The sequence below is a fragment of the Crocodylus siamensis genome, chromosome 1 (assembly GCF_052110815.1).
Source record: "Crocodylus siamensis isolate JL-2025a chromosome 1, ASM5211081v1, whole genome shotgun sequence".
Lineage (NCBI taxonomy): Eukaryota > Metazoa > Chordata > Crocodylia > Crocodylidae > Crocodylus > Crocodylus siamensis.
The window spans coordinates 313,668,983-313,690,876 of record NC_143395.1 but is presented as its reverse complement, the minus strand read 5'-3'; the positions used below and the strand labels follow the sequence as shown (position 1 = coordinate 313,690,876).

General features: G+C 45.1%; 1 protein-coding gene across 1 annotated transcript; it reads right to left on the bottom strand.

Annotated features, from left to right (window-relative positions):
• Positions 1 to 13,222: 13,222 nt before the first annotated feature.
• LOC149874772 (uncharacterized) lies at positions 13,223 to 15,200 on the bottom strand. Its single transcript, XM_090047690.1, has 2 exons — positions 14,164 to 15,200; positions 13,223 to 13,226 (listed from the first exon to the last, which is right to left on the bottom strand). Exons 1-2 carry the CDS (start codon positions 15,198 to 15,200, stop codon positions 13,223 to 13,225), a joined length of 1,041 nt encoding a protein of 346 aa, XP_089903816.1.
• Positions 15,201 to 21,894: the final 6,694 nt, after the last annotated feature.

The window sequence follows — 21,894 nt, the reverse complement described above, 5'->3', positions numbered from 1 at the left end:
CCTGAAGTCAACAGAATTAATAGCATACTGGGATGCATTAGCCGATGCATCACGAGAGGGGCTAAGGAAATAATACTTCCTCTGTACTAGGCTCTGGTGAGACCCCAGCTGGAGTAGTATCCAGTTCTGGGCACTGCACTTCAAAAAAGATGTGGAGAATCTTGAAAAGGTCCAGAGAAGGGCCACACAAATAATTAAGGGCCTGAGGGACAAACCTTATGAGGAAAGACTAAGGGATCTGGGACTGGTCAGCCTGGTGAAGAGAAGACTGATAGGGGACTTGATGGCTGCCTGTAAGTATGTCAGGGGTGAATATCAGGAGCTGCAACAAAAAATGTTCACTAGGGTGCCCCAGGGGAGAACAAGGAGCAATGGCCATAAACTGTTAGAGGATGCTTTCAGGTTGGATGTAAGGAAGAACTTCGTTATGGTAAGGGTCGCCAGAACCTCATCATGGAGGTGCACTGCACCACTGATACACGTGACAGGCAAGGCCACCAGAGCACATCAATTTAAGTGCTCCAGCAGACTCAATTAATTGAGTGTGCTCTGATGCACTGGTTTTCCACTGCACTGGAAAAGGCTCCCCACATAAGTGCCCATGAATAAGTGCCCTATTTCAGCAAAAATCTGAGCTGGAATAAGCACACTGAAAATGCAAACACTGGAGCAAAACAAGCCTCAAGTGGAATGTTATCCTTTTACAATCAAATGGGCAGAGGAATAGTTTTTGGCAGTGTTAAAGTTGTATAGATCTAAGGCAGAGTCCATTGTATTGTATGGAGCAAAATTTTGGGGTTCTGACTCTATGGTCCATTTAAAAAGCAAAACGATTTCCAATTACTTTTTGAGATGTCTTTATCTCTATCTAATTCTACACTGCGGGGGGGGGAAGGAGGAGGGAGCTCAGCTCATGTATTCTGAAGCCAGACTGAAAAATGTGAACACTTTAGCTCAATTAGGAAATTAAGATAAAAATTAGATCATTTACACCTACCAGACACCCTCAGAAATACATTTTAGCATCCTAAGAAGTGCCTCCTTTTCCAACCCTTATTTGAATGGTGTCATAAAGTAAATGGCTCAGAGGCTGAAAGGCATTAGAGGGTAAATAGCCTGCCCACCTAGGAGTTCTGGGCCAGCTGATTGGAATGACGGCGAGCCCTGTAAGAAGTTAAAAACTCTCAGAGAGATGATGCTGAGGAGGAGAGAAGCTGAGAGGAAAAGCAACTCTGAAGGACTGAAGTGAAACCCATGCTTTGGAAAAGTGAGGCAGGGGAGAGTGTTGATATTTTGTTTATTCTGTTTAATTTGAAGTAGGAAAGGGAAAAATCTGGCTCCTGAGTCCAGCTGAAGGAGTAACAATCCTCTACAGATGTTTAAATAACATATACTATATTCTCCTCTAAGCAAATGTCATGGGAAATATACTAAGAGTCACTGACCCAATATTTCCCTATTTTTAAAACAAGACATTCATTTAAGAATTAAAGATGCCAGCATGCAAACAGATATGTTGCCACTGGGACTATTTTTTCTTCTATGCAGGATGAACTTAGTTATATTTTGGGCACCATTTATTCATTTTTAAATTATAATAAAGCTTCCTCTTGATCACCATCTGCTAAAATGATTTTCACATGACCTGAAAAGGACTCAAATACTGAAGCCCCCAAATTATCATGAGAAAGAAATATTAATGTTGGAATTTAGCTGGGGATTCAGAAGAGTTTACAGATTTCTGAAAGCTGGCAGACTTCATGGCCTCAGCAGGGGCTAGCATGCCTGCAGTTTTCACCCCCCACCAGCGCCTTACCACACAGTGTCACCTATGTCACGAGTTTTGCTTGTCAGCAGTTTGAGGTGCAATTTCCCAGAAACCCCTGCACCTATCTCCTTGAAACTTGGCAGGCTTTGTAGCCTCATCAAGAGCTACCATCCATACAATTTTCACCCCACTGTGGCTTAACACACACACACACACACACACACACACACACACACACACATTTTACTTTCAGGACTTTGAGGTGCAGTTTCCCAAAAATCCCTGCAGATATCATCTTGAAACTTGGCATATGTCATTCTCTCAGCAGAGACTACCATCCCTCCAAGTTTCATCTGAATCAGTCAAGAGACAAAAAAGGTAGAGATATTTCATTGATTCCCTATTATACCCTATGGCCGAATCTCTGAATCACTGAATCTTTTCCAAATCTTTTCTGAATCTTTTTTTAATCTATTCAGAAGCTCCAAATTGATTCAGAAAGCCTGAAGCTTCTATCAATTCAATCTGGATTAGTAGATTCAGCCTTTGAATCATCCAAATCATCTCTGAATCCAAATCATAATCCGAAGCTTTGCACAGCCTTAACCCAGAGTCACTCCACTGAAGTCAGTAAAGCCTCATTCGTGTAAAACTAGCATGACAAAGAATGGACATTGGTGTAAAGCCAGTATGATAAAGTAGTCCCTTTAGCTCTGCATTATACTTATGTCTCGTCAGTGAACTAGCTCCAAAAGCAAGACATCTAAGATCTCAGACATAGGAGACTGAAGGAGTTGGATAGTTGGGAGATGGTCCTTTATATAAGTGCTTTGAGCCAGAAGGGATCTGCAGAGGTTGCATACTTCACCATTAAAGTCTGTTCTATTTCTCAGTCATGTATGCCTATGTCTATTGAACTCAGGGATCACTTCATGGTGTTAAAAGTAGTGAATGAGAAAGAACTTGAAAGAATATGAATTTCAAACTGAAGAAATCAAGAACTGAGAGCAATAGAAGCAGTCATGTAGAAGACCAAAGGCATGAGCCACCACAGTTTCTGCCTACACAGTTAAGTAAAAGGCCACTTAGTCACTGAAATTTTGCAGCTTCCATTTGACTGTGTGAAGTTGTGCCATATATCAAAGAACTGGAGGGCACTCAAAAAAGTTTTGAGTGGAAGCCAGCTACCACAGGGGCAGAAGAGAAAAATGACAAAGGCAAATCCTCAGTTTTCTTACATATTGTGCAGCAGGAAGCTCTGACTGTTTATAACAACTTTGCCTTCAAAGAAGGTCAAATATGCAATTAATTGTGATACTGCCCAATTTTGAGGAACACTGACTACAAAAAAAAAGAGACCCTTGAAAGACAGATTTTTTTTATATGCAAGCAAATAACTGAACTAAAGAAACTGAGTAACATCTATGCTTTTGAGAACTGACACAATCCCTCATTAGAGAAAGGGTTATTGTGACACTGCAGACACTACATTATAAGAAAAGCTATTTTGTGAGGGGAAACTTGTCCTTAGTAAAGACTCTCTCTGATCTAGAGATCAGAAACTATGGTGGCCCAGGCTACAGAGCTGGTTGCTCATAAAAGGGTTATCCATGAAATAGGAATGAAAAATTGTGGCTAGAAGAAATCTCCTTACGGGGTGGAATTGTCCATTAGGAAGGTGCTCTCTGAGGCGGGGAGAGCTCACCGGCAGACAGGTAGCAAATGTGAAAAACAACATAACCTCAAATGTATTGCTGCATTTGGAAAGTTCTGTTTTAACTGTAAAAGGACCATTTCTCCAAGTACTACACAGAAATCTTAATTGCATGCAGCTGAATGTAAAGTGGAGGAGAAGGGTTTTTTTTAATAGATATGTTTGAATCAAGCATAATCAATGAGGGACTATATTTTGCTTGTAAGAGTGCAAGCAGCAGTGGTTTCATTTAAATTAGACATTGACGCTCAGATTAATATTATAGTGCAGCACAAATATAGAAAATTAAAATTGAGACCAAAAGCGAGTTCAACTAACATAAAAATAATGGGGTATTCAGGAGAAATAAACCAGTCAAAAGGAGATGCATTGCTAGTATCCAGTATAAAAACATATTATACAAACACACATTCATTGTGGTACCTAGGGACCATACCAATTTTGTGTCTTGAAGCTTGTGAAAAACTGAAGCTAGTTAAGTGTGTGCTTGCAGTACAAGAAGACATAGTCCCAGAATATGAGACACTCATGTCACAATAGTAGGATTTATATGAAGTACAAAGTTGCTGACCAGATGAACATACAATTCCTATTAATAAGGAAATGCCTCCTATTATTCATCCATGCACAAAAATATATTTTGTTCTCTGTGGTAGACTCAAGGTGAAGTTATCCAGGATGGAAAAATTACAAGTGATATAGAGAATCCAGGAACTTACAAAATAGGTTCCTTACTTATTGTAGAGACAAATAACATCCAGTTATGTATATGCCTAGATCTGAGGCACTTCAAAAAAGCTATCAAAGGAGAACATTTTAAATTGCCAACTAGAAAGGAATTATGGCTCAATTGACAAATACAGCTTTTCAGTAAATTGCATGCTTCCTTAGGATTTGGCTGTTGGAGCTCACTGAAGAATGCTTTAAATCAGTGATGTTAAACATATGCCCTATGGGCTAAACCCAGTCCCTGAAATCCTACCACCTAGTCTCTGGTGCTGATCAGTCCTACACAGGACATGGCATGTGCTCATGGCGTGGGGTTGGTGCACAGGCCAGATCACTCACACAAGCACATGGATACTCTCCTCCTCTCTCTCCCCCTCCCCTTTCCCTTCCTCTTCCCAGCAGCATATCTGATCCAGAAGCTGCTGAAGCCAGTCTGGGACCTGTGTTGCAGGTGGTGTGGATCCCGGTGCAGGCAGAATGGGCATCACATGCAGTGCAGTCTGGCTGGAGCAGCAGTTACACCCCATGCAGCATCTGCCTCTGAAGCTCTGGGACTGCTCTGCACACAAAGCCTGTTCCAGCTAGTCTGAGACCCACAGCACGTGTGGTATCTGCAAGTGCTATATGTAGCATGAATCCTAGACCAGCTGAAGAAGGTGCCAAAGTAGGAGCTGTGTGTGCAGCAGTCTGGCCAGGGTGGCCACCATGTACAGTGTGGCTGCTGCTCAGCCAGATACACAACATGTGGTGCCTGTTTCCATTGCTCCTGGATCCTCACCACATGTGGTGCAGATTGGCCGGAGTGGCCACCAGATCTGGTATGTTGGGGAGAGGAAGGAAGAGGAGAAGGGGGGTCCATGGGCTTGATCTGGATGAGCTTGACACCCCTGCTCTAAATTTCATACATTTAATGTTCTCTTTAAAAGGTACAGATTCCTGCATCTTTATTTTGATATTGCCACCACTCCTGAAGTGTATTATAACCCCTGTATATGATTTACCCTGGTGTGGATGTTATCGTCTGGGTCTCCACTAAGAAGAAGCATGACTGCAGGCTTTGAGAAGTGTTGGAGGCTACTAGTGCTGCATATTTTAAATGGAATAAAGCAAAATACATGCTGGGAGTCACTGAAATGGTTTATATAGGGGGTATCTTGTGTGCTGAGGGTGTAAAACAGGGGTGTCCAACCTTTTTCAATGTGGGGCTGGATCATGAACTTTTTATCACCCAGTGGGCCAGTGATAAAGACCTTACAGGAAGTGGTATCACATCAGGAAGTGATGTCACATGACCTTTGACACCTATGAAGTTACAGGAATGAAATGGGTCTGGAAATGTGCCCAGGCAAGTTGTGGTTTTCAGAAAGTATGTATGTTTGGTATGGCTTAGGAACAGGGCATCATTTTTCTGTGCAGGGGGTTGGATTAGATTAGGGCTGCCCAGCTGATTACTTGCAGGCCACATGTGGCCACAAAGGGCCAGGATATCGCCCACCGTCTACTTGCGGTCTGCAAGCAGTTAATATATAGGGTATGGACTTGGGCAGCCACCTCTCCCACTGCTGTGCAAGTAGGAAAGGCCTGTGGGGGGCGGGGAGTGGTCCATAGGCCATGCAGGCTACATTAGCAGAACCTGAACCGCCAAGGAGGCGGCTGGACATTGAACATCTCTGGGCCAGGCTCCTCCTGCCTCCCTTCCAGCCTAGCTTTGGCAACCACGCACCCCACAGCCCCGGCCTGGCCCCGAGATGCCCTCAGCTCCACGCGGGAACTTATCTCATGCCTCCATCCACCAGGCATGTGGGCAGGGCATGGGGAATGCTGCAACTCCCCCGGCCATGTGAGGGGGGAAGGGGCTGAGCTGAAGAAGAAGCTGCACGTGCTGTCCCCAGCTTGTCCAATCAGGCATGGCTGGGCCAGCCACACACTGTGCAGCCCTCAGGGCAGTGGCAGCAAGACCCGGATCACTGAGCCCAGCCCCGCGGGGGTACGCAGCTCCCTTCCCTTCGCTGCCGGCTGGGGTCTGCGGGCAGGCCGTGCCTGTCTCACCTCACCTTGCCTCGCTTCGCTTCTCCTTGCTGCTGCCTCGCTGCCACCGCAGCTCCACACCGGCAGCAGCTCCACGCTTGGTGGTGGCTCCGCACTTGGCAGCATTGGAGGCGGCTCAGCAGTGGCTCCGCACTCCGCAGCGGCAGTGGTGGCTCCGCACTCTGAGGCAGCAGCGGTGGCGGCTCTGTGGCGGCGGTGCCACCACGGGTCTGATAAAATGGCTTGATGGCCCACATGGTGGCCCACGGGCCATAAGTTGGACAAGCCTGGTGTAAAACATGACAAGGCCAAAATTAAGGTCATTGAAGTGATACCTTGTACTCAGTCAAAGAAGGAGGTGCAATGCTTTTTTGCCATGGTAAATTTTGTAGAAAAATTCATACTAAATTTTTAATTTTTCAGCAAAATAATACAATTGAGGACAGTCCTCAAGAATAAAAATGGTACTGGAATGCAAAACAGGAGGAACCACAGCTTATGTTGAAGGAATAGTTGGTACAAGATCCTGTATTAACATTTTATACATCTGGAAAACCTATAAAAATGTTATCATGTGCATCACAGTCAGAGGTTGGTGCAGTGATTTTGCAAAAATATAATCATGATTGGTCACCAGTGGTATATGCTTCCACATAAACGACTGATGCAGAAACCAGAAATGTAGAGCTTCAGAAGGAGCTGCTGGGAGTTTTGTTTGTCTGTGACAGATTTCACCAATATATCTATACCAGGAAACAGACTACAGACTCCTGATAGCATTGTTTAATGTTCCATTAATGACCATACTTTGTGGATTCAAAAAGTAATGCTTAGGCTGCAAAAGTCCAATTTAATTGTGATCTACACAACAGGTACATTTCTGTTAACTGCAGCTGTACTCTCTAGAAGTATATACAGAGAGTAGTTTTCTGGTTTCATCTAGCTGTGAAACCAGAAAAGTTCTTTGAGACAGAAGTGCAAGCTTATCTACACTTCATTGTCAAGTCACTTCCTATAGCAGATAGGAAACTGCAGCAAATAAAAAACAAAACAGAGAAGGACAATTTATTGGGGACTCTTGAAAAAAAATGATAGCTAAAGGTTCACCAGAGTACAACATTGATTGCAATGAAGATCTAAAACATTACTGGAATTGCAGATATGAACTTTTGGTGGTAGAGGGGATAGGTTTTAAACACAATAAGTTGGTGATACTAAAGAGCCTCCAAAAGAAAATATCGCAGAAGATCCATGAGGGCCATTTAGGAATTAAGAAATGTAAAAAGTGAGCGCACAAGTGATGGACTGGCCCAGGATCAATAATGATATTGCAAACATAATAGAAAATTGTTGCCTTTATTTAAAGTTTCAGCCATATCAGCAAACCAAGCCACTACTACCTCATGCAGTTTCATCCAGGGCAGGGGAAAAGGTTGCCATTGATTCACGTGGAATTCAAAGATATATTCAATAGTTATAGACTATCCCTTATATCCAGAAGTATATACTTTGTCTACTACTACTGCGAAGACAGTGATGGCCAGCCTGAAGGCTATATTTGCAAGGCATGAGATTCCAGAGGAGTGTTTTATCAAAAATGGACCTCTGGTCGTTAATTCTGAATTTAACCAATTTGCTGAGGATCAGGACATTTAGCACAATACATCAAGCCCTAATTATCACCAATCAAATGGCTGTGTAGAACAGTCTGCTTGGACCATTAAAACCTGCTGAAGAAATCATCTGACAATGTTGGTGACTTTCTGAAAGCATTATTGGCATTTTGAAGTACATCTCTGGCAAATGGCTGGTCACCAGCATAGCTATTAATAGGTCAACAGATATGTCCTACCCTGCTGATCTATGACAGCTTACACAGATCAGGATAATGATGCTGTCACTGAAACAAAATAAACTGAGAAGCAAAAACAAGAATGGTATTTTGACAGAAAAGCCCAGAAGTTTCCAGTACTAAAATATGGGCACAGATTCTGGGGAATGGCACAGATCTGGGCACAGGGTCTGAGTCTGAAGGAATTATGTTTCAAATACATGGGATCAGTGTGCTACAAAGTATTTAGTGAATGCACAGTTGAATCTGATCTGAACAGAAGAGGAGAATGAGACACTATGAACATTCCCAGAGGATTCTCAAGTCTTAAGAAAAGAGGTGAACACAAACTGTTCTCAGCCAGTGGTTCCTACCTTGGCACTGAAATAGAAACAGAAACAGAACCAGAGCAACAACAACCAGGTTCCTCAGGGTCTTATTACACTTTAAATTTAGGCAGATTAGGGAGCTCTTAACCCCTGGGTTGTCCAAGTATTTAGACATGTAAATCAGGCGCAGCTAGAGAACTCAGAGTGATGGGGCAGTGGAGCATCCCATGGGAGTGGCAGGAGGTTTGCAGGCAGCTGGCATTGGGGTTGGCGGTTTACAGCTGGCTGGGAGAAAGGGGGTTTGTAGCCTCCCTGCTACTGGCTGGAGTGCCCAGCCACCTGCTTCAGCCAGCTGCAAACCCCACCCCATTCCTGGCTGGCTGCTCCCGTGGGATGCTCCACTGCCCCACCACTCTGAGTTCATCAGCCATGCCTGATGTAAACTAGTTTTAAAGACCATTTAGGCATCCTAAAGCCACTCCTGGGAAAGTTTATTCCTGATTTCATTGATTTCATAGATTTCATAGACATTAGGGCTGGAAGGGACCTTGTGAGAACATTGGGTCCAGCCCCCTGCCCAAGGGGCAGGAAGTCAGCTGGGGTCAGATGACCCCAGAAAGATAAGCATGCAGGCATTTCTTAAAAGTATCCAGAGTAGGTGCTTGCATCACTTCTGGAGGGAGTCTATTCCAGACTCTGGAGACATGGACGATAAAGTTTTTCCTTATCTAAGTCTAAAATGGTCCAGTCTAAAATGGTCTTCCACTATTTTGTGACTGTTAGACCTTGTCATCCCTTGGGATGCCCTGGTGAACAGATGTTCTCCTAGTTCCTGATGTACACCCCATATATGCTTTCAGGCTGCCAGCAAATCACCCCTGAGCCTTCATTTCTCCAGGCTGAAGAGTCCTATGCCTCTCAGCCTCTCCTCATAAAGCTTGCTCTAATCCTCTAATCCTACATGTGGCTCTTGTCTAGACTCTCTCAAGCTTCTTCACATCCTTTCTAAAGTATGGAGTCCAGAACTGGATGCAATACTCCAGCTGCGGCCTCACCAAGGCCGAGTAAAGTGGGAGTATGACTTCTTGGTTCTTGCTCAAAATGCACTGGTAGATGCAAGCCAGAGTTTTATTTGCTTTGCTGGCTGCAGCATCGCATTGTTGGCTCATGTTCATCTTGTGATCAATCATGACCCCCAAGTCTCTTTTGGTCATGGTGCTAGTGAGTGTAGCACTGCTGAGCCTATAAGTATGATGTGAGTTCTTTCTCCCCTGGGTGGTGCACCTGGCATTTCTCTGTGTTGAATGTCATCAGGTTTTGATCCACCGACCTTGAGAGTCTGTCCAGGTTGGCCTAAATCATCAACCTATTTTCTAGCATGACTGCACTTCCCTATAATTTGGTGTCATCTGTGAATTTAGCCAGTCTACTTCTGACATCCAAATCCATATAAGTTATGAACATATTAAAGAGTAGTGGTCCAAGTATTGAACGCTGGGGAATGCGACTGGTCACCAGGCACCATGCTGGCTCGGTTCTATCAACTATCGCTCTCTGGGTCTGACCACAGAGACAGTTCCACAGCCATCGGACCACAAAGTTGTCGAAGTCACAGTTCCGCAGTTTTACTATGAGGACATCATGGGAGACCAAGTCAAAGGGCCAAGTCAAATTTTTTGAAATCCAAATTTATGACATGAACCTCTGTTCCTTTGTCCAGGTATTATATCACCTGATCATAGAAGAAAATGAGGATGGTCAGGCAAGACCTACCCACAATGAAGCGACGTTGGCTGTCTCTCAGATTGTTGCCATCCATGTTGCTGATGGTTTCTTTGATTATTTTTTCCAAGATCTTTCCAGGGATTGAGATCAAACTGATTGGCCTAAAGTTCCCTAGATCTTCCTTCCTTCCTTCCTTAAAGATAGGTACCACATTGGCCCTCTTCCAATCTTTTGGAACCTCTCCCAAGCACCATGAGTTCTTATATATCCTCACCACTGGTTGTGCTATGATGTCAGTCAACACTTTTAGCACTCTTGGGTGCGTTCTATCCGGGCCAGCTGATTTATGGATGTCCAGCTTCTCAAACTGTTTCCTCACAAGATCTTCACCAGTTGTAAGCGTATATATGCCCTTACCCAGATAATCCTGCAACCTGTCAGGCAGGGTGATCTCCTTGGGCTGGTGGAAAACTGACACACAGTAATCATTGAGGAGGTTAGCTTTTTCCTGGGTTTTGGCTGTCAGTTGGCCCATTTGGTTCAGCAATGGTCCAATGTTGCCCTTAGCTTGATAGGAATGATCCTGCCTCAGACAGGGGATTGGACTGGATGATCTACAAGGCTAAGATTTGCTCTATAAGAATCACTCATACAACACTAACTTAGATACTAAGTTCTCTAAGTGAAATAGTGCTGCTGGTTAATTCTCTTTTCACACTGTGAAAGAAACTTTACATTAATTTTAAAACTGTAGGTTACTTTTCCTGATGCTTAATAAAAAACAGATCTACATCTAATTCAAATTATTGAAAAATGTAATAATAAAAAATGAATTAAAAGCATAGCAACTTATTTGGGCAGAATAGTAATCGCATGATATAGTAAGTCACATTGTTACCTGATTATTATATGCACAGCTTTTCTTACTATTGTGCTGTTTTGTGTTTTATAGGGTAAAGGACTCTGGAACACTTTGAGGGACTACAGTAAAAAGGGAATTTGAAGGACAATGGATCATGAATGGGTATTTGCATTAGCTACCTCTTATATAGTACTTTTCCTCTATAGATTTCAAAGCAATTTATGAAAAAAGATAAGCATCATTATCCCCATTTTATTGATGGGAAATTGGGCAAGAGAGAAGGGATTCCATTCGCTCAATGTCACCTAACAGTTCTGTGACAGTTACAAGAGACAATTACCTTCTCAGGGTCATATTATCTCTAACATTATTAGATGACTGTAAGATCGCTCACTATTTGTTAGTGTTTTCATAGGAGCTGATGTATTTACCATATTTACCTGAATTTAACTCAACTTAGTGTTTAAGGTGACTTCCCAATAACTGTGTTCTACACATGGAAAATTTGTTATAATTTTCCATGTGTAGGATATAATTATTGGAGGAATCTCTTATATTTGTCTATCCCCACCAATACCACTGCCGCAGGAAAAGCAGCATGTAGGATGGCAGATGATTTTATCCCCACCTCTTTGCAGCAGCTAAGAGGGCACCCTATAATGCCTGTCCTGCTTGCCAATTTCACCCCCGGATACCTAAAACCACCACCACTTTTCCCTACCAGTGCCTACCCTCCTGTTGCCTACCACTTGTTCCCCAGTTGTTTGCTGCTCCTGCAAGGTCTGCCCCATCCTTGACCAATTGCCTCCCCCTCCCCTGCTGTCTGTCTGCTCTGCCACATGCCCCCTCCAGAGCCTTCCTTCCTGGCCACAGAGGAAGCAGCAGCTTTGGCTGCAGCATGGCCCCATACTCAAATCCAAGACAAGGCTTTCACTCACCACTACCATGTTGAATAGAGAAGCAAATATAACCTTTGATTTGAATAAATACGGTATTTACTTTTCTTTGCAATTTTTTTTTGCCAAATTACAGGATCATATCAGGCTGGAAAGGGTATCAGGGCTATGTCCACATGAGCACAGACATTTGTTTTCCCAGGGACAAGAAGCAGTGGTGCACCTTGTGCCACTGCTATTTGTCTCCAGGGAATGCCCATGACACACGCCCTCCAGCATGCGGTACATTAACCCGGGTGGGGTAGGGAAGACTGGGGCCAGCAACTGTGCTGGCCCCAGCAGCCTTACCTGGGGTCCTGGGGGCTGGGGAAGCAGCAGCCATAGCGCTCCAACAACTGTGAGTCTACCAGCAGCTGGAGTGTGGCAATGCCCACTGCTTCCACGTGTGCTGCCCTACTTTTTTTTTATGTGAGTGTTTTTAACCCTGGGATCTCCTGAGGTCATCCCCCCTCCCATGCTGCAAGGTAGCAGCAGAGAACACCTGCCGCAAATGGGTCTGTGGTGTCACATACAGCATGACTGTGCTCATTTGGACATGGCCCAAGAGATCATTTTGTTCAATCCCTTGCTCCAAGTATAGTTATTCCACAACCTCTTTAGGTAATCTGTTCCAATGCTTAAACAACCTCTGAGTGAGAAAGCTTTTCCTTAATATCTAAATTAAATTTCCCTTGTTGCAATTTAAGACTATGACTTCTTGTCCTGGCCCCTATGGCCACAAAGAATAGTCCAGTGTTTCTCAGCCAGGGTCCCACAAGATCCTTTTAAGGATGTCACACTGTTGCCAGGTTGAACTGTCCTGTTGCACCTCTGTTTCAGGGAGACACCTTGTGGCCTGATGGGGAAGCCACTGTAACAGAACTACTGCAGTTCAGCCTCATGGGAGGGGCTGCTCTGAGGCTGCTCCTGCTGGCCCACTTGATGTAAGTGTTATACTCCAGGATTCTAAAGCAAAGAAAGAAGAATAGCTAACATCTCAGGTACAATAAATGCAATAATATATGGTTGCTAAGAAGAATGATGACAAGTGGAGTGAAGCTAGGTTGTTTTTAGGACCCATGGGCTCCCACTAATGGGGGAACTCCTTGTCCCTTTTTCCATTATCCTTACATTAATGCTGGAAAATGTTGAGGCTGCTCTGATACTAGGTTTGCTTCTGTGACTCTTCTTGTCATGGCCCTATTCTCCTTTCCCTTTGGGTGCATAAAATAAATCTGTGAGATGCTAGTGAAGCGCTGAAGCAGAATAAACAACATACAGCACTATACAAAGTGACTAGGTTAACTGTAAGACAGAGAATAAGCAGGTATGAGGAAGTGAGTTAAGTGTTCTTGAACTCAGAAATTAATTTGGGAACCTTAATGATATGCCTAAATGTGGTAATTGAAGTAGAAGGTTCAGAAACAATGTTTTGTTTTGTTTTTAATTAATATATTTCGTGTTCCAGGTCAAATCAGCCAAACGAGTTCCAAATCATATCTATTGCGCAGAACTCAATCATTCCAAAAAACATATCGTTTAAGCAGGCAGAGCTCAATCATTCTAAACACCTTGTATGGTGCTACAACCAGTGGTGAGCATCCTACAACCCAAGTTCTCACCCTGGGACTTCAGATACTGCCAAATCCTTTGTCAGGCATCCTACATGCAGGCCCAAGCCTGGAAATCTTGGGATTTGCATGCCCTCAGATTGACTTTTATTAGTAGATGTTTTGGATGGGGAATCCAGGAAAAAGATGACAAAGTTGAGATGGAAATACAAAGCACCCGAGCGAGGGACTAACAATCGAAGGGTGGGGGAGAGGAGGGGAACGCGACTAGGTTACATACCATACAATGTTAGCCAACTAAGCCCGGGGGTGGGGGGATGTGGAAGGGGGAGGGGGAGGGGGAGTCACGACGCTGAGAGGGAAAGGAGATAGATACACACGTATCCATTACAGTGGTCTGTGATGTTGAAGGAAGTGGCTCCGAGTGAGCATCTCAGTCCATGGAGTCCAATTGCGGGGGTCCTCTTCTGGTGGGGCGGGGTCGTCCGTGGCGGCGAAGTCCTCTCGATGCAAAGTGAAGCGGTGGGGGGGCGGTTCAGGCGGCAGTGTCCTCCGGGTCCGGTCCAGCGGCGGCTGGTCTGGAGGGGTTGATGTACTGGCGGTGGCCCGTGATGTGCTCCACGTAGATGTTGCAGGACCAGCGGATGGTGTCGGACACCATGAGGCAGCACATCGGCTTGACGTAGTGGCGGGAAACGCGGCAGGCACGGAGGACGCTCTCGTTGCTGGGGTCCCAGGCTCCGAGTGTCCCCACGATGAGCGCGTCCACCGTCACGTCGTAGCCACGGCTCCTCAGGGTGTCGGCCAGCGGGGCGTACTTCTCCCGCTTGCGAGCCCGGGCCTCGGTGAAGGCTTGGCGCCGGTTCTCAAAGGGGATGGTGACATCCACCATCACGATCTTCTTGGCCTCGTGGTCCGTGACGACGATGTCGGGGCACAGCTGGCTTTTGCAGCCCAGGACGGTGCGGTTCACGGAGATCTCCCCCGCCCGGGCCTGGATGGCCCACACCAGGCGGTCCTGGACAGCGTTGTGGCGCAGCTGCCAGGCTCTGGCGTGCGGCCTGCAGCTGCACAGCACATGGGGGAGGGTCTCCACCGTGTAGCTGCACCGTTGGCACCTCTTGTCCCGGTGGCCGAAGCGCACGGCCCCGTTCAGAGGCAGGCAGTTGAGGCGGGCGCGGTGGAGGAAGCGCCAGTCCGCGAAGCGCGTGAAGCTCCCGCTGGGCATAAAGTGGTTGCTAGCATCCCACTTCGAGGTGATGTAGAAGACCTTGCCCTGGTCGGGTTTGGCCCTCAGGTCGCCGGCGTACTTGTTGCGGACGGCGTCCTTCAGGAACCTCTCCAGGAAGGTCCTCGTGCGGGGCGTGACGGTGATGCGGTCGGCGTGTGGGGCTGGGCGCAGGCAGAATCCCAGCTCCCGGCCCTCTTCGGTCCAGCTCCAGGCGCAGCCGATGCGGTTCCCAAGGCGGCGCGTGGCATTGCGGGCTCGGCTCCACAGCGAGGCAAAGTCCCTGCCGTCCCGGCTGAACTCACCCTCCAGCGAGCTGCTGAGGAAGGTGGCCAGGTCTTGTCCGGCGGGCTGCTGCCCGATCCTCTTGCGGGCAGTCTCCTCCAGGGCGCTGGCAGCGATGGTACTTACCGTGGCGTCCGGGCAGGTGAGGAGGCGGAAGGCGTGGGTCACCACTGTGATGTCGCACAGGTCTCCCATGCGGGGCATGTTGGCGCCTCCTTGTCGGTAGGGGATGTGCAGGACCTCGTTGCTGGCCCGCAGCGGCAGGTGCAGCCACTTCTTGAGCAGCCGCCAAGTACTACAGGCAAGCATCCTCCATCCCAGACTCTTTAGTCCAGGACTTCAGATACTTCCTATACATAGTCTTACCCCACAAGAGGTCAAGGGTCCAGGAACAATGAATGAAAATCAGGCAAGGGGAAGCGGGGAAGTAAAGGAAGGATATGTCTGCCTTGCAGGGGGGAAAGGAGGAGTTTCCTCTGCTGGCATCATAAGAGAGTGATGCTAAGTTCAGAAAAGTTATGGAGTAGTGCCTTGAATTTATAAAAGTTGAAAACCATTGGAATAGTCTATTGTCAGCTTTTTGATAACAACCCTTGAGGGATTTGATGACCAACCAAATTCTGCTTCAGTCTTCAGTCTTTTTTTCTTCGACTAAATAATCATGGTTTTTCCAACCTCTCCTTGCAAGTCATGTTTCCTAGACTTCTAATAATTTTTGTTTCTCTCCGGGGGACTTTCTTGAAGCTTGGTGACCAAAGCTGACCATTACACTCCAGGTGAAGTCTTACCAATGCCAAATGGAGTGGATGAATCACTTGATTTGTTGATAAAATTCCTGACGATACAACCCAATGTGATGGCTTCCCCCAACTCCCCCGCAACAATAGCACGGCATTGACTCATTCAACTTGTGGCTCATTTATGTTCACTCATTTTCTGTTTTATGTCATTTACAAAGTATATAGTCAATATGATTCTCAAGACCATTAATGGGATATTAAAGAGAGGTCTTTGAAATTAATACTATTTTCAGCTAATGAAAAGATTTAAAGATAAATCCAATACAGGCCTAAGGATAGGTGCTTCAGTGCCTAATGTTTAGGTGCCTGGGGCTCAATCTAAAATGGACCTCAGCTTGAGGGGCTTGAAACTAAATTTCCCATCTCCCAAGACAATGCCTTACCTACCAGGGCATCATATCAGCCAAGCTGGATGGGTTACCCTCGTGTTAAAGCTCTGACATGGGGGGAATTGCCACAACTACATTGTGTGAAGTGCTTTATCTTGTTGGAGAATGGTCATTACATCTATTAGATTAAGTCTTTCAGGGGCCCTATACCAAGTATAGGGTATATAGCATTTATATTCTCTGTGATTCTCCAGTATTAGAAGTAATATGATCAGATTTCTTACCTACTTGTAACATTTTCCCTCAAAACCTGTAAAGATCATGAATGTGCAATTAATACTATACGACAGAAGGTTCAAACTTCAGTTTTCCAGTGACTTCTGCAAGAAAATGCTCCAATATGTAATGTGTCCATATGAAATAGAATTCTAAGCATGGTTCTTAAGCACAGTAAGCAATGTTGTGCTATACTTACTCCATTAACATTTTGTCCTGAAACTAATGATAGGCATATTCTATATACTTTTTCTGCTGATCATGGATAAACCTATTATTTCAATAGTCTGTGAGGCTGCAGAGATTTGTATAGTAAGTCCAGGAACCTTGGCTTTTACGCAGTACTGATTTTCCATCAAGCAATGAAATATGGTGGCCAGGTAATGAAATGGTTATGTTAGTTAAGGATAGTAGAAAGGTACAAAGTGGTCCCACTGAGTTCAGGGGCTTGAGGCCTACTTGAAATAGTTATGAGCACTTTCAGCTTTCATTTACACTGGTACAGTTCCACTGATGTCAACTTCATTGACTTAATCCAGAATTGGCTCTTAGATTCACACCTAATTAACATCTAATTTACAGTCTTCTACATTTTACCCTTAAATTGGCACTCAAGAGTCTAAGAAAGTGTATTTTTATGTTGAAAAGTCAGAAAAGAGAAGTGTATCAATAAAAGCAACTAAAAGAAGGGAGTCTGAATGTGTAAATTAAAATGTGCCACCTCTGTACTTTAACTTACACTTGCCTCAAATAATCAGCATGCATCTTAAACCAGCTTGCTTTCCCTCATACTCACATGTGGGTGAGCAGTTCTAAGGGAGTCTGAGACCAACAGGGCCTAAGTGATTACAAGGATGTTAATTATGCCCCTCTTCATATCATCTTTTTTATTCCTATATTTTGCTTTATATAATGCAGTGCTCTTTGTGTAGAGTGAAAGGATTTTCTGGTTTGGTTTTTTGGGTTTTGGGATTTTTTTTTGGTTGCTTTTTCCAGTATGCTACTGTACTACATATTGGTACATATATTGAGCCAGACAAATGTGTACATGTTGTGTCTTATTGTGTGTGCCTTGTACTGTCCCTTTAAGACCAAACCCCTCATGTTCAGCACTGCAGGTTCTGTTGCTTTGTAGCAGTTTTGCAGTTCTGGGGACTCCATTTTATCTGCCATGAGGAGCCAGAGACTTTCTTGGCTCCTCTTCCTCCACAGGACTGGACGGGGTGAAGTCAGAGGCAGAGCAGGGATAAGATCTGTATACATATACTGATGCAGTTATTAAGATCCACCCTGGATATGATTTCAGAGAGTTATAATAATAAATAACTGTTAGTTCAACACAGGATTGTCCAAAGTGTTGTTGTTGAATTCAAAACATTTCATCTGGTGACGATGATGGGATTTTTTTCTGAGAAGACACCCCTAGATTGTGGGACAACGTTCTGAGACCAGGCTGTGTTTGTGATCAGAGAGAAGTAATTTTTCTTTTTCTTCTTTTCTCTCTGTTACAGCTGAGGTTAGTTAAGACGGCTACACTGGGGCATGTAGAAGAATTTGATGTGAGCCAGCTGGCGTCTTGGGCCTCTTATGCAGAGAGGCTATCCTATTACCTGGAAGCCAACAAAGTGGAAAACCCAGCACAGAAGCGTGCAGTCCTCCTGACTGTCTGTGGTGCCAAAATATTTGCTATTGTCTGTTCCATCACAGCACCTGCCTTACCAAACACTAAATCAGGCTTATCCAACATACGGCCCGCGGGCCGCCATATGGCCCGTCAAGGTATTTTCTGTGGCCCATGGTGCTGCGATGGGAAATGAAAGTAAACACGTTTTACTTTTGTTTCCACCCCTTGTCCCTCCCCCAGCCCCATAGCAGCTTCCTAATGGCTGCTGAAGGGCTGGGGAAGGGACAAGGTTCCCACACGCACCGTGTCAGCTTGACGTTGCTGATGCGGTGCATGTGGGAAGAGGAGTAGCTGTGTGCCGCTCGGGACAGGATGAGCCCAGTCAAAGCAGCAGGGGCTCAGCTGCACTTCCCCTACCTGCACTGGTCAGTCCTGAGCAGCACATGGCTCTGCCACCGCCTCTGCTGGTTGGTGCTGACCCGGGTGCATCTGACCCATCTGGAGCAGCACGCAGCTGAAGCCGGATTCCCACATGCTGCTGGGGATGGAAGGAGCCCAGCCAGGTTGGCACTGGCCAGCAGAAGTGGTGGCAGAGCCATGTGTTGCTCGGGACAGGACAAGCCCGCCAGAGCAGCAGGGGCTAAGCTGCATTTTCCTCCTGCCTGCGCCCATCAGTCCCGAGTGGCACACGGCTCCATTGCTGCTTCTGCTGCCCGGTGCCGACCCGGCCAGGCCCTCCCATCCCCAGTATCACGTGGGAATTTGGCTTCAGCTGTGTGCTGCTCCAGATGGGACAGACCCACCCAGGTCAGCACCAGCCAGCAGAAGTGGTGGATCTGTGCGATGCTCAGGACTGACCAGCGCAGATAGGGGCAAAGTGCAGCTGAGCCCCTGCTGCTTTGGCTGGGCTCATCCTGAGGTTCATTTCATGTTTGTAAAATGCTTGGAGAGCCCCACGTAGTTGCACTGCATAGAAATGCAAAATATATTTTGACTTATTTGGTTGGCACCTTGAGCTGAGATTTTCAAAGCTGAGTTAAAAGGCCAACTTCCATTAAAATGAATGGGATTTAGGGGGCTCCAAATCTTTTATGACAACTTTGTGACATGCCTATCTACCCCTTTTGCAAATCTCAGCCATAGTTCAGAAGCTCAGCCAAAGAACATAAGAGCTTCTGAACATGAGAGCATAAAAAGTGCCATGCTTGGTCAGCCCCATGGTCCATCTAGCTCAGTATCCTGTCCTGAACAGTGGCAGAGGTGGATGCTATATATAGAGAGTTTTGAACTGGTTAGACCCCTTCCATTGTCACTTCCTGGAATTTCACTGGTGTCAAAGGTCACTTCCTGATGTGATACCACTTCCTGTGAGGTCTTTGAATATAGCTCGCTGGCTCACTGGATGATACAAAGTTTGTGATCTGGCCCTACATTCAAAAAGGTTGGACACACCTGCACTAAGTCTTATGCTGAACTAATTGCCCTGATAAAGGCACATTTTTGCCCAAGGCCATCTGTTACCCTGCAGAGATTTCATTTTTTTAAAGGGGTCCAAAAGGCCAATGAAGGCATAGCAGATTACCTGGCTGAGGTCTGTTGCCTTGCCAGATTTTGTGAGTTTGGTGATCCCCTGGATGGCATGCTTCACAACTTATCTGTGACATTCAAGATGAAGAAATCCAAATTTGACTTTGGCTACTGAACAAGAAAAAGCTTTGGCACCTGAAGCAGCATCCTATAACGTGAGAAAAATTCACTAGGCATTCTCCAGTAATGTCCACTTACTCCAAAAAGTTCAAGAACCAGATCACCACCAGAAAATTCAGCAGATTATACTCTCACCAAAAGCACCACATAAACCAATTAATCGACAGACATGTGTGAGTTTAGCAGCCAACATAGATGAAGACAGTGCAGGTTTAGGAATGCAGAGTATCATGCCTGTAAAAAGAAGGGCCACATAGAGAGGGTTTGCCACTTGAAGGCCAGTTCTGGAAGACAAAAAGACTGTGGCAAATGCATTCACTCCCAAACCACTCATAGATTAGAGTCCTTCCCAGAACATGAGGTACAATAACTATGAGATACAATAAGTATGTTTGATTAAAAATGGTGTTGTTGAAACTCAAGGTTATGAGATGATTGAAACTGTAGTAATAAATGAAAAAAAATGCAAAATGAAAGTGGACTCAGGTTTGGGAATATCTCTCATAGATGAAAATACATTCTTCCAGTTGTTTTGGCACCTTCTCCCCAAGTTATTGAAACCTGAGTGTCACCTGCCTGACTACAATGGATAGAGTGTGGAAACTTTGGGTAGCTGCAGTGTAAATGTCCGATATGGATCTATTAGACAGTGTCTACCCCTCATTGTCACTAAAGGTTCCCAAAAATGTCTTCTGGGGAGAAATTGGTTCGCACCATTGGGAATCAGTCTTCAAGACATACATAGTCTCTGCACAGAAAGTCTGGAAAGGCTTGCAAGGGAGTTTCCCCAGGGATTCTTTGAGGAATTAGGAACTTACTCTGGTCCACCTGTGATGTTCCAAATGGATCCTATGATCGTCTCTATATCCTTATGAAGGCTCGGAATATACCTTTTGCACTGTGGCCAAAATTGATGCAGAATTAGATCGGCTTATCATGCAGGGGGTCCTCAAGCCATTCATACATACAAGCTGGGCCACACTAATTGTTCCTGTTTTAAAACCTAATGGCAGTGTTCGTATCTCTGGGGATTACAAGTGCACTGTTAATAAAGCACTTAAGCAGGATCTGCAATTAACCACTTCTGTCTGTTCTTGCAGGAGGGAAGGTTTTTGTCAAACCTGACTTTGCTCAAGCCTATCAGCAATTGATAATGGGTGACAAGGCTGCTGAGGCCCAAACAATAATTATACATCGGGGAGGTTCCATGTCAAGTGCCTCCAGTTTGGAATTTCTGTGGCACCAGGAATTTTCCAGCGGTTCATGGAAAAAATGCTAGCAGGAATTCCCGGGGTTGTTCCATACTTTGATGATGTGTTGATCATGGGGCCATCTAGAGATAAACTCACTCAGAGACTCAAAGAAGTTTTACAGAGATTCAATAAAGCAGTTATCAGAGTAAAAAGAGAGACATGTCAACTGGTAATTTCCAGTATCAAATTTCTGGGATATCAAATTGATGCTTCTGGCATTCACCCAATTGAAGACAAGGTAAAAGCAATATATGATGCCCCTATGCCAAAATGCAGACAGGATCTTCAAGCATTCTTAGGATTTCTCAATTTTTATGACATCTTGAGAGACAAAGCCACCATAGCAGAGCCCCTTCATTGCTTACTGGATAAAGGAGCTCAGTGGAAGTGGACTTGCCAGCACAACGAAGCCTTCCAGGGCATCAAGAAGTTGCTAACATCAGACTCTGTCTTTGTTCACTATGATGAAAGGAAGCCACTGTTCGTTACTTGTGACGCTTCACCATTTGGTGTAGGCACTGTCTTCAGTCACACATTGGGATGTACCCATTTCTGTTTACTCTAGAACAATGACTTCAACTGAGAGGAACTATCACACCGATAAAGAAGCATTGGCAATCATTGCAGGAGTTAAAAAAAATCACAATTACATTTATGGCCGCAAATTCAAAATCTGAATAGGCCACAAACCCCTTCTTGGAATTTTTACTATGGAAAAAACAACTCCTCCTATTTTGTTTCCCCATATGCAATGCTGGAGCATCATGCTAAACTCATATGACTATGCACTTACGTACAAACCTGGGAAAACGATTGCAAATGCTGATGCATTGAGCTGCCTACCACTACAAATACCTGATTGTGCTACTCCTTCATCAACGGAAGTCCTCATGTTGGAAT